The sequence below is a fragment of the Psammomys obesus genome, unplaced genomic scaffold (genome assembly GCF_907164565.1).
Source record: "Psammomys obesus unplaced genomic scaffold, mPsaObe1.curated_primary_1811, whole genome shotgun sequence".
Classification (NCBI taxonomy): domain Eukaryota; kingdom Metazoa; phylum Chordata; class Mammalia; order Rodentia; family Muridae; genus Psammomys; species Psammomys obesus.
The window spans coordinates 12,179,288-12,192,549 of record NW_026596117.1 but is presented as its reverse complement, the minus strand read 5'-3'; the positions used below and the strand labels follow the sequence as shown (position 1 = coordinate 12,192,549).

Genomic DNA, 13,262 nt, shown 5'->3' with positions numbered 1-13,262 from the left:
CTTAACACTGCAGCGGAGTTTACTGTATATTGCATCTTTTATGACAGATTTTCCTGTAGCATTGTGATGCCATTTAATTGCACCTTCTGCCATAGTAGGATGACTTATAGAGTGTCAGGTTTCTCATAGAATGCTACCACTTCAGGAGCTAAGGGTATGTGCCATTCAGGCTCCCCTTGAGCTTTCTAGTCATAGTCCTCTCTGCAGGTACTTTCTCCACTGAAGCCCCGAATTCCTGCATGGGATAGTGTACATGTCAGTGGATGGGGAAAACAAAACTGCACACAGTTCTTAAGTGAAACAACTCCCAAAGACAGCAAGAGAAAAGCATATTAGGAGCTTGTGTCACTGGTGTGACATGAAAGATACAGAAGCTTAGAAAAGTCTGGATTATAGAGCATTTGTACCAAAGACAGCAAATGAAAGATCTAAAGGTGCTTGTTGAATGTCTGTTGCTCAATGGCCATCTGTATCACCCTTGGAAGAGTCATACAACATTGAAGGAGATAGGGTGGGATATGGTAAAGCACTGTCTTCCGAGCATGACAGGGCCACTGCACTCACACCTGAACTCACAGCAGCTGTGATGACCTGTAATGACGGGGCCTGTCAACATTCCATAGTGGAGGAAGACGCTCCCGAGAGGCCCCACCTTCTCCTAAGGATATGTGTGCAGCTGGTTGCTCAGGTATTTCATAGCAGTCGGTAAATGGTCTACTTTTTATGTGCCTGTAAATAATACACCATCCATGCTCCTAAGTAACTCTCATAAACTCATTGGTTTTAACTAACTGACTGGATAAATGGCTCAGGCTGTGGTTCCATGATAAAATGTTTGACCAGCATGTATGAGGGCATGGGTTCAATCCCTGCTACTGAAAGGATAAGGAAATAAAGCCAGTAATAAAGAAGGGAGCTGGTAGTGGGTCTCCCAGCTAATAGTGGGTCTCCAGGCTAATAGTCTCCAATGATCTGTTTTCATTCTTCTACTAAAGAGAGCAAGAGATAGACCTGAGCCTTTGTGTATTTGATTTCCTGCTTGTGGGCAAATGGAGAGTAGGAAGCTTTTCTTAGATATGTGTTGCCTTCTCAGTTGCTGTTACCTCAATATCATTCTTGGGATGTGTTTCAGAGTAGCATGTTCTGGTCTCTGGGTGAAATCCAGAGGTAGACACTATAATGCCCTGTTTCCTCCATTGAAGGTGGAGGGGATTTTAATGGATTTTAAAGGGATTTCTGTGGTAGAATCTGTGTCCTGGTGATATGCTTCTGAATTATCTTTAACAAGCTCTTACAGGGTCTTTCGGATCCAAATTGTGTTAGTTACCTTTGCTTTCAATCCCCCAACGGTAGTTTATGGCTGTGTTCCTCTTCTAGCCATTCTACCTAGGTTGGAACCTCACTCTGCCCTCTCTATAGTCATAAGCTCTTTGGAAGTCTTCAGTCATTAAACTGAAGGGAAAGCATTCCCTTAAGCCTCGGGATCATCTTGAAGCACCTTGTCCTGCTCTTTGCCAAGTGTCCCAGTGTTAGCCATCATTTTCACAGTCATCACCATCTCCAGCAGGGTACAAACTCCCTCTCTCTTCTGTACCCCTAACGCAATAAAAGTAATTGTTGAAGCATAGGCTCTAAGATTTGTGTCTTGGGTTCAACTTATCTTAGGTAACCTTGGATGAATTAAAATCTTTTCCTTGAAGCTGGAGTTCAAATTTAGCACACTACCTATGATAATGCTCATTGAGTTCTTTTGTTTCATTTGTTTGTTTGTTTGTTTGTTTGTTTGTTTGTTTGTTTTACCTTGTTTTACCTTTTTATGGCATCAAGAGTTTCTGTCACTTGGTCTGCTATGTGTTTGGGGACAAATGAAACACAATGACTAGCCCGTATCAGAAAGTCGTTCTTGAGATTATTGACCCAGTAATTTTGTAGAGCTTTCTCCTTCTAATTAAGGACTTTTTTTTTTTCTTTTTTTTTTCCAGAATGTTAGGTGTTTGTTTCTATTCTTAGGAAGCAAGAAATGTTACTGTCTATCCTCCCAGCTCTCCACCTGGGGCAAGCATTGAATTAGGAAGTGAACTGTAAAAATTATTAATGGAGAGGAAGACTTTCCTTACTCTAGCCAAGTGAAGCTTTACAATAAAGACAACACACACAGCTTCTTTGCAGTCTGTTTTACCTTTACCTTCTTCTTTTTATAATGTATAATTCATTTTCATACCCCTGAGCAACATAAAATGATGTTTTCTGGATATGATTTGAAGACAGCATATGACGAGACCTAGTTTAAAATTAAGTTTTGCAGGAATATTAGGTGACAACCTTTTTGTTTTTCTTTTTAAATTTTGGCTCATAAATTTGGAGGTTCCCATCCATAACTTAAACAAAGCCATGACTCATAAGCCTTGTGTGGTGGAGTTGTGAAGCAAAACCATTCACCTGCCAGAAATGACTGAAAGAAGAGATTTGTGACCCACAGTCCTCCTGGAGAGCATTCTCCCTAAGATCCAGAACTTGATAATAGGCCCGCAGTTTCTCTTTTTAAGAAATATTTAAAATTTACTTTGAGAATGGGTGTTTTGCCAATATGTCTGTCTGTGTATCTACTGCAAGCATCCTTGCTGTCCATAGAAACCTGAAGAGGGAGTCATATCCCCTAGAGCTGGAGTTAAGATAGTTGTGAGCTGTCATGTGGGTGCTGGGAATCAAACTTGGGTCCTCTGGAATACTGGCCAGTACTTTTAACCCCTTTTTAACCTCTTCATCCTCATGAAGCCGCTGCCCTCAAATCCTTTTCCCATGTATTTGTGTACATGTACCATGTATTCAGAATATGTATGGACTTTTACAAAAGACTTTATGTTATGGGTACTTTGCTTACATATATGTCTATGTACCACATGCATGTAGTGCCCATGGATACCAGAAGGGGTCATCAGATGCCCGTCTGGAGTTACAGACAGTGGTAAGCTGCTGCGTAGGTGCTGGGAAATAAACTAGTGTCCTCTGGAAGAACAGCCAGTGTTCATAACTGCTAAACCATCTCTCCAGCCCTCAAAAAGATAGACTTTTAAAAGTGAAACTTAATAAACTGTCCTGTACCTGATGAACTCAGTGGTGCTTTTAATTACGGCTATTGGGATGTTTCATATATTGCTTTTTCCATCCTTCGCAGGACTTCCTAGCTCAACTACTAGTTGTTGCTGTTTATTCTTTATGTGAAAACATCTCCATTTTTGTGATGGTTTCTCTTAAAATTTGCTATGCATATTTAATAATATGTAATGAAATTATACATGAATGCTCTTAATCAATGCAGAGATGATACTTCTTAGGTTTCTCTTGTAGCTTACTGGGGTTCATTACTTTATTCTTAAAAGGAATATGTAGTTCCTGTTTATTTGCTCAGTTACTCTTTCATCTTAAGTCTTTTTTCTAAAATAATTTTCCTTTTTTGTTTTGGATAATAAGTTTTGCTTTGCTTTTGTTATTGTTTACAAATGTCTTCGTTTTATTGTTTAAAAAGGTTTTTGGTGTTGTTTCTGTAGACGTGGGTATTGAATCCATTGCCTTGTGCATGTTATGCAAGTGTTCACTCAGTGAGCTATACCTAACTCTTTAAATGTAATTTCTGTATCTCATTTTCTTGTAATAGTTCAAAAATGTCCCAGTGTCATCTTGTTTCTCTTTTTAATATTGGAAACTTTGTGGTTTAATTCTTATTCTTGCCAAATAAAGAGAATAAGAGTGACAGAAGGCAGGATTGGGAAGGGATGAGGGTGGGGGCTACAGCTGGGATATAAAGTGTAATAAATAAAAAACATATATTTAAAAAGGAGAGAGAATAAGAGTAAGTACCATAACCTTTGTTTTCACTGTGCTTTTTCCTGTTTTCTTTAGTTGCCTTTCCCCACCTTACCAGTTCTGCTCCTTCGTGGCCTAGCCTTGTGGACACCACCAAGCAGTGGGACTATTATGCACGGAGAGAGAAAGACCGAGACCGAGACCGAGAGAGAGACAGAGACAGAGAGCGAGAACGAGACCGAGACAGAGAAAGAGAGCGGACCCGAGAGAGGGAGCGGGAGCGGGACCATAGCCCCACTCCAAGTGTTTTCAACAGGTTCGTGGGCTCTGCAGCACACTTCATTCTTACTTTGCAGTTTTATTTGGTGTGAGGAAGTGAATTCCAGTTCACTGTGAAAGGAATGCTCAAGGTGTGGTGAGGAAGGCCTTTTTGGAATCATACTCATTTCATTGTTGGGGATTCCCATGACATCCCACCCAAGCAGCAATTTGTAAATCATGGCCCTTAAGGGAATTTTATATCCCCCCCCACAGATTTCTGTCTTGTCACCTAAATATAACTTTATAAGTTTAATTAGGTAATTCATATACATTCCTAATGTGTGTATTATTTTAAAATAAAATTACCATTTTTAAATACGTATCTTGAGTTAAAAATACCTTGATTTACTAAGTATCATATCCATTCTTTAAAGTATAAATAACCTAATGTTAACAGCTGAGGTTCTTTGTGTACGCCTGAATTTTTATTTTTGTGCCACATTTCTAAAGGAATTCTCAAGGTGTCTTGCAGAGCAGCAAGTTACCTTACCTCATAAGCACAGGTCCTGTAGGGGTAAAAGGTTGTGAAAACCAAAATACTATGCTCTGAATTGGTACACTGCTTTCCTTCCTCCAGAAATAATACTTAACAAACTGTATAACTAAATGCCAACATTTATCTGTATAATCTGTTAACTTTCACCTTTTTCCTTTCCATGCAGTTGACTTTTAAAAATTCTTTCATTTGTGTGACTCACATTTTGAATCCTGTTCTAAGCCAGAAATAGTGCTGTATTCTAAACATACATAAATATTCATACATTGTCTTTACAAATGAAATTTCACAGTGCTGTTAAGCTGACTAGGACTAGATTTCTTAGTCAAAGAGTGTATGACAAGGAACTGGAGAAGTTGCTTGTGAATTATACATAGTAGGTGTTTAATCCATTTCACTGACCAACTCCATAAACAATGGCAAGGTATGCACATGTAAGTGGGTGGCCGCAGCCACTCAAGTGCACAGTTCTGATTAAGGTCAAGGACAGGATTTTTTCAGGAAGTTGACTGGTTTTAATGTAGCCGAAATGTGTCTGTAAAGTGGGAGTGTCATAGTCGGGTGTCTCTGTACAGAAATTCGCAGGGAGAAGATTGTAGCATCACACGTTACACACGCAAGCACACACAGGCTACTGAGTTTCTGCTAAGCTGGAAAGCATTAGTGGTTAAACCATGTTTTTATTTTTCTGGTTACTGAACTCTAGGGCATTACTTAGATTTGAGTAAAAGCTAAGGCCTGAAAAGCAAAAGGTAAAAGAATTGTGTGCTCTGAATTGTCCTGGGAGAAACCTGTACCGGGGGATATACATGGGAAGTAAAAGCTGATTGTTTCCAACGGCAACAGTATTCTAAAATTTAGCAAACTGCACAAAATGTGTCACAATACAAATTACAGCATCATTGTTTTGAAAACTAGAGAGCAGTTTTAACAGCTGTCTTTAAGCCAGTTTAATTGTGGACCAGAGAGAAGCCGAGTTGCTGTAGGATGTTAGAAAATACACTCTAATGAGCTCCAGGCCCAGAGAAACCTTTGCACTGGGACACTTATCAGACAGGGATGGAGAAGGGGCCACTGTTTTCATGAAGGGCCAACTCCCCAGCACAGCAGTCTGTTGCTCACATGACTGCCTACAAAGGCCCCAAAGGTAGCAAATGACATTGACTACAAATGACAGAATTGTGAAATAATTGCCCTTCATTACTTTTGTATGAGCTTAGTTGGAGTCATTGCAAAGAAAACCTCATTTGTTGATAGAGTTAATTGTAATATTCATTTGTCACTATGCTGGTTTGCTTTACCTTGGAGAGAGATTATTGGAAGCCTTTGTAGGAAATGGTCTGCTTCTGAAATTTTAAGTCCTGAATTATTTGAAGAATTCCATCTATTACTGTTCTGTGTGTGTGCACATGCTCGTCATTCTGCAATATGGAACCTGGGGATCAAACTTAAGTTGTCAGGCTTAGCAAGTGCCTTTACCTACTGAGCCATCCTTTCTGGCCCAAGAATTCCATTTATTGATTGCCTGCTCTCACACCAAGCACTTTAAGTATTATTGTTGGTTTTATAGAAACTGAATAAGATTGTCAGTTACAGATGAGAAAACACATTTAAAGGGGTGAAGTTCCAGCATTAGAAGTGGCACAGGCTCAGAATGTGCTGGGCATTCATGTATATGCTGCCACTGTATACTGCCTATCAATGACATGCTCCTTGGGGGGGGGGGTATACCCATACATGGATATAGACATCTGTGTGTATTAAAACATGTTTTTATGACATGTTTTACATGCTTTGTTCTTTTGTACAGCCTGGGCTTACTCAGTCTCTTCCCCACCCAGATTCTTGAACATCTTGTTGCTACACATTGCTTAATTATATTGAACATGGTTTTAGAAACTGAAGCTTTTAGCAGTATTCTAAAATATGTTTATTCTAAAGAACAGAATTTTCTGATACTAGTTTTTTTTTTTTGTTTTGTTTTGTTTTTTAAATCTTAACTTCCATGCAAAATACAAAAGGGAAAAAAAAAGCATGGGAGTACGTGTGTGCTCTTAGCATTCAGAAAGGTGAGGCAACAAGATGAAGTCAGTGCCAGCATGGGCTACATACTGAGAACAGAAGAAGGAAAAAAAAAAGACTTAAAGGACTGATAAAATGAGAATATCGTTGATAGATATAAAAGATGGGGGGGGGGGACCTGTTAACTCTGGCAGTCGGTTCTGTTTTGTGAGTCTCCGTAGTTCTATCCAAAATCAGAAAGTAGAGCTGTAACTGTATTCATACATTTGAGGTTTTTAGCCACGTGTCCTCTTTAGCACATAGATGATATAGATGAAGTCACTAGGCTCTCTAGTTTGTATGTTCTGTGTGGGAATGCAGGTGTTGATGTCATTTTTTTCTTCGTGCTTATTCTCTGCACTTCAAAGTTGTACTGTTGCTGCTAGTACACAGCAAACATTTAAAAATTTTACCTATTATCTGTTGTCTCCTGTGGAAGCCACTGTGAGCCACATATTCTTGCAAATAAGATTTTTATTTTTTTTTTGTAGATAGCTGAGATACACAAATACATTTAATAATTTTTTATATTAATCACAGGTTATTTTACATTTAATAACTATAAAATGGGAGGGAGATAAACCTGCTGATTAAAATGTAATCAATTAATTACCGGTCTTTTTTTTTCCAGAAATAAAATGTGTGTGACATAACTCATCACTAAAGTTTGGTAGCACAAAGCACCTGTAACAGGGCGCCATTACTCTAGTGTTGTGGCTTTCCTAAGTTAGATATGTCACTAATCTGTCCGGCCAGCAGAAGTCGGTGTGCAGGCTTCTGTTAGGCTTCAAAAGCTTGTCCTCTCGCAGTCAGCTGAATTAGTAGCCCTGCTATCAGTGTTTCCACTTCCATTGCAGTGACGAGGAGCGGTACAGATACAGGGAGTATGCAGAAAGAGGCTACGAGCGCCATAGAGCAAGTCGGGAAAAAGAAGAGCGGCACAGAGAGCGGCGGCACAGGGAGAAAGAAGAGACCAGACACAAGTCCTCTCGCAGGTTTGTTCTTTAATAGTGTCCAGTGGGGGGGGGGGGGGGGGGGGTGAACATGGCACACATGACACAGACTTTCAAGTTGCCAACCACTAGACTTAACTGAAAGACCAAGAACAATCTGTCGTAGCTCCTTCCTATGAGCGCCAGCAATTTTTAAATTAACAGTTTGCATTTCTTTTACTATCTCCAAGACAAAATTAGCATGGAATTAAACATAAGGTACCTTGGTGGTTTTTGTTTGTTTTACATTATCTCTTTGATAGAAATTAGGGCATATGAGCCAGTCTTAATAATAAAATATTAAAGTGCTGTTTGGTTTAAAGACAAAATTGAAGGCCTGCAGTTTTAAAACAAAAAAATTAGAATCAATTTTGGTGCCCACTGTAACTGAAAATTCACCCTATAAAATAGTATTTTCTATTCCAAGTTATGCTTCAGTTTCTTATTATTAGTAAATCTTTCAGAACAAAGTAATGGGTTCTGGGATGGTATGGGTGAAGATAACCCTATGACGTATTCTATGTATAAAATCTCACACAAAATAGTTCTGCAAAATGTGTTCATTCAGAAAACAAATGGGTTTATCCTCCATCCAGGCTTACATTGATTATTTAGACCAGATTGTTTTTGTCACCATCTATTACTGAAGCATTTAAACACAATCCTTTTCCTGCAGTAACAGTAGACGTCGTCATGAAAGTGAAGAAGGGGACAGTCACAGGAGACACAAGCATAAAAAATCTAAAAGAAGCAAAGAAGGAAAAGAGGCTGGCAGTGAGCCCGTCCCTGAACAGGAGAGCACTGAAGCCGCGCCTGCTGAGTAGGCTCAGCCTCTTATGTGTGCTAGTCCCAGGAATAGATGCTAAAAATCTTATTTTTCTGGATAATGTTTAAGACACATACCTTTAATCTTGTTCTGTTAGAATGAAACGTTAACTTTTTCGTTTCCAAAATAAAAGTATGCATTTTTTTTGTGTTAAATTAAGAATCTTTGTCTTGTAATATTTAAAGAATGAAAAAAGAAATGACTCTATATCCAAAAAGGTAATGTGAATGAGTCAGCAGGGGATTTAGAGCAAGGCTGGCTGTGTGTACACAGCGTGGTGAAGGTCAAGGGCTCACCCTGGCTCACTTTCTAGGTAGTGGGGTACTGTCACAGAAGAGGTGCTGCAGAAGACCCCTCCTGAAGCGAAGCCAGGCTTCATCTTACTGCTGTGACACTCCTGCGTGTTCACGAACTTGGACACATCCTGATGTCACGGTTTTGCTAGCAGTTTTTCAGTGTTCTGGATTTGAGTCCTTGGGAACTGAATGGACTGTTTCTATATCTAAAATAAAAAATGGTATGAGGCATTTGGGTGGCCCCTGTGGCATGTCTTACATGCTTCCCAGCAGTCGTGAGTATAGACACACTTAACTGGCACGGCGTTGGACCACTTCATGGTCATCTGCTTGAGCAAGGATCATGGTGGGTTTTGGCTGCTGTTAACATGTTTTCCAAGGCTCAATGGCAGAATAGAATGTGGGTCTTTTTTTTGGGGGGGGGGGGGCAACACTGTTTCCGTATTAAGAGAAAAAATAAACTCAGTGACAGTACTATATTAGATCAGTTGTTTCTTATTAAAACCAAGCTTTAAATCCAAACTGATCCCGGGAGGGATTGCAGAGAGTGGGGCAGGGAACTGGTGTGTGCAAGGATGAGAGCCACAAGTAAGTGGACAGCTGTCACTTAGAAATACTTATTTCTCCTTTAAATCCTCTGCCATTAAATTTAAGTGCCCACAATGTGCCCCTTCTTGAACTCCACTTACACCGCATTTTCAACTGATTTAAATTAAGTGTGGCATACAAACCATTTTAGTTTTTATGGGCCTTTTATTGAATAAAAAAATATAAACTTAAAGATCTGGAGTGATGAGAAATCCTCCACACCAAATAAAAACTATCATGAGTTTTTATTTTTGAGAACGTTCTCTGAGGTGCAACTTGCTTTCATAATGTCATACTTTTTCTGGCATTTTTTACAATATATTCTTTAAATAGAAAAATTGACAAGATAAATACAGTTTTACTTAGCCTATCTGTGATTTTTCTAAGATCCAGCGTTGATTTTATAAAAAAGTACCAGGCCAAGAAGCAACAGTGAGAGTAATTCTCCCTTTCAGTTCTTTGAGCATCCTTGCCAAGCAAGCATGTGCCATGCCCGACGTGCTTCTACCGTTGACAGCCAGAAGAATGTCACCACACCTAAAGTAAATAAAACCACAGGGTTGTGATCAGAGTCACGTCATAGCTGAAGTTACTCAAAGTGGATCTGGGTGGTCCTAGTGTTTGCTGTAGTTGTCCATTTTAATTCTAATTAGATTTTCCCCTCTTCACTTAAATTCTCCAAGCTCCAGGCAGCTTGTGTTAGAAGGTATATTAAGTAGTATAGGAGATTGCAATATGGGACCATGGTCGGTTATAATTTTGAGTTTGTTACTACCTAACTAGTTCACTCATGTTTTAATTTCTCACTCTTCAAGAAAGTATAATATATGCTTTCTTTCAGGGGTGGGGGGCAAGTTTTTACATGTATAAAACAAAATACTTGAATATTTTTGCTAAGTAATTATTACCTAATTCTTCCATCGTTGTATGCTGGTGTTCCTTCGACAATGGATTTGATAAAAAAAGGTTTGTTACCACTGTATTCTTCATAGCCTCCTACAATGTAGAAGCCCAGACTTCCAGCTGTGTTCCTCCGTAATATCACATCTTTACAGTTGTATAAGTACCTGAAACAGAATATAATTAGTGTATGTACAGCTGAATTCCTAGTTGTCACTTCATCACTTTTTTTTTTGGGGGGGGGGCACTTAAAAAGTGAAAAGTACTGTGTGTATGTCTCCCTCAGAAATAAATGATAGAATCTTTTATGCTCGTAGCCAGTGTTTGTATTTGGTCTCGCTTTGCTATAGTTAAGTATATTTTCACCAAAAGGACTTAGTATTATGTTTTGTTTGTATCTCTACTGAGAAAGATGGTCATGGCTTTGGCTAAGGACACAGTAATGCATGAGCCAAAAGTTGGATATGCCTTAATACTAGTAATGATAAGCCACAGTGGAAGGTACTGAGGGAATATAATTTTTATATGCTTGTGGGTTTACATAATTCCTAAAGACAAACATCCTCTGAATTAGTGATTAGTCACAAGGAAAATAACGTATGCTAACGGGCTTCCTTAACTTGTAGAATTTCTATTGGCCCCTAGAAAATACAGGTTTATACTCACATAAACTTGCAGGAAACTGTAGACATAAAACAAATGGAAACTGGGACAAAAATAGTAGAACAGTTGTTGTAGGAAGAAAACCAACATGGCATAAACTGAAGCAGAAAGTACAAAGGGAATGGAAGAAGGACAGACCACAGCTGGCCTGATAATCAGTAGAGTCTTCAACTGGGATAGTCTTGGCTGTTAGAGCAGAGTTAGAGCTAAGTGTAAACTGCCTCATCACAATAAGGAAGTGTTGGGAGCTGGAGTTTGCTCTAGGGTCCCTTGTCTACCATGTGTGTCTATGGTCTAGGAATTGCTTTAACTGGAAGATAGCATTCTTATGTTGGTAGAATTGAAGATGTTTTGTTTATAGACTGTACTTTAAAATAATCACTTGCTTTTTGATAATCAATAAAAATGATCTTGTGAAATGTTAAGGAATGAAGCTTGGTCATTACAGTAGTTGCTGGCCCTTCTCATCATTTAATGTCTCTGATGGCTATCCTTGGTTGCAACTTCACTACTTCTGGAATTAACTAAAACTCAAGTGGCTGGGTTCACCAGAGAAAGGATTTTCTCTTAATTAAGTCATTTGCAGTGGAAAGACCGACTTTTAATCCAGATATCTTGAGGTTGAAAGATCTACCTTTAATCTGGGCACACCTGATGGCAGGCTATATAAAGAGCTTGAAGATTGAAGCTTGCTCTCTTTGCCCTTGCACTCCTTGGTAAGTCCATTCCTTCACTGGCTTTGGGGACCACTTCTTGGGAATTCCAGTGTATACAGAAGACATCTAGCCTCATGGACTGAGCAACTACTAGATTCTTGGACCTTCTGTTGGTAGACAGCCAGTAAACCATTCTAATAAGTCTCAATAATTGTTATATGTATTTCATCCTATCAGGTCTGTGCCTCTAGTGAACCCTGATTAATACAAAAACCTTTTTCATGCTGTTGCTTTCATTTGAAATAAAACAGGCCCATTTTTGTTTTTTATACATTGTCATACACGTCATGTACAACCTTGTTTAATGAAAACTCATTTTTACTGTTAAGTACTTACCTTGTGGCCATAAACCTATCAGTAGTAGCACACGCCTCCTGTAGGAGCTGTGGTGTACTGGATACCACACTAAGTTCCGCTTTATTTGACTGTAGTTAAAGCATCACACATTCCCACCTTGGTGGCTATATGCCCGTTTGGGGGTTTTGTGGGTTTTTCTTTTTTTTAGGGGGGAGGTTGGTAGAAAAATAGTAATTAGGTGATTCCTATTCAGAGCTATGCTCAAAATTTCCAGTCATAACTCTTTTAAAACACATAAATAGGTATAGCAGTCTCTGAAACTAATGTTTCTTCTCATCCTTTGGACCACTGTTTTTGTTTTCTCATTATTTTTGTGGGCCTTATTTGAGCATCCAAATATTTGATGTTGACCAGCTATAAACACAAGGATCTAAAGTCATGAAATTAGTTAACCTAATATTAAATTGCAAGTGTGTCTTTTCCTAGACTCTTCATAGTGGAAAAGGCATCACCTTAGGTCATACATTTGACATCGGGTAATATCAGTGAATATGCAAAATCCTTGTATGCTGTAGCATCCATTCAAGAAGGTATCCATGTCCCTACCCTTTTATTATTTTCTTTATGTTGAGTATTTGCCTTTGTTGTAGTGGCAAAAACTCAGACTGGTGAGTTGGGACTGATGATTTTTTTTTTTTTTTTTTTTCCCTGCTCACATTACTTCATTCCCCACTGGGAAACCTGGCAGCTGTCTTTGATTAGTAACCTTTCAGACTGAGTGACTTTACCCTCTGGATGTAAATGTGAGCTTTTTTTCCTGCTCTGAGCTCATTCTCTCAATTTAGGCCTAATTGAGAAAAACTTAGTGTGGTGTAAGGAATGGCAAGGGCTTTAGTCATTTTTCCCAGTGAGACTGTGGTCAGGCTCACAAATTTAACTTCAGTGCTCAAATTGAGTATGAGAAGCCTTGAGCTGCTCAAGAAATGGTTTCAGCCTAGAGTAATGGCTCAGCAGTTAAGGGTCCTTGTTACTACTCTTCTAAAGGACCTGTGATCAGTTCCCAGTACCCACATGATGGCTGTATCTGTAACTACAGTTCTAGGGCATCCAGATACCTTCTTTTGGCCTCCCCAGGCACCAGGCATACATGTAGTACACATGCCTACATACAGGCAAAACACTTAACATATAAATTAAAACAAATAACAAAACATATAAATTAAATCTTAATTGTTTTTTTTTTTTTTAATTCCCTAATCTGTCTTTTATACCCATCTACTCAACATGGCTTTGAAACACTAC

General features: G+C 38.9%; 2 protein-coding genes across 12 annotated transcripts in view; one reads left to right on the top strand and one right to left on the bottom strand.

Annotated features, from left to right (window-relative positions):
- The window catches only part of Fip1l1 (factor interacting with PAPOLA and CPSF1), a 56,652-nt gene extending 48,083 nt beyond the window's left edge, over window positions 1–8,569 (top strand). For 8 of the 11 annotated variants that reach the window (XM_055629431.1, XM_055629430.1, XM_055629427.1 and 5 more), the window contains 3 exons: window positions 3,901–4,120; window positions 7,540–7,677; window positions 8,351–8,569. In XM_055629431.1, the coding sequence (XP_055485406.1) occupies window positions 3,901–4,120; window positions 7,540–7,677; window positions 8,351–8,498 (506 nt within the window). In that variant the 3' untranslated portion in view covers window positions 8,499–8,569. The remainder of the gene's footprint in view (window positions 1–3,900; window positions 4,121–7,539; window positions 7,678–8,350) is intronic. The other 3 variants (XM_055629434.1, XM_055629432.1, XM_055629433.1) reach the window with 2 other exon arrangements.
- Window positions 8,570–9,184: 615 nt separating this feature from the next.
- Lnx1 (ligand of numb-protein X 1) overlaps window positions 9,185–13,262 on the bottom strand; it is a 35,478-nt gene continuing 31,400 nt past the window's right edge. Inside the window, exons 9-10 of the mRNA XM_055629176.1 lie at window positions 10,293–10,451; window positions 9,185–9,921 (exon numbers count right to left, since the gene is read on the bottom strand). Coding sequence (XP_055485151.1) covers window positions 9,786–9,921; window positions 10,293–10,451 — 295 coding nt within the window. The 3' untranslated portion in view covers window positions 9,185–9,785. The remainder of the gene's footprint in view (window positions 9,922–10,292; window positions 10,452–13,262) is intronic.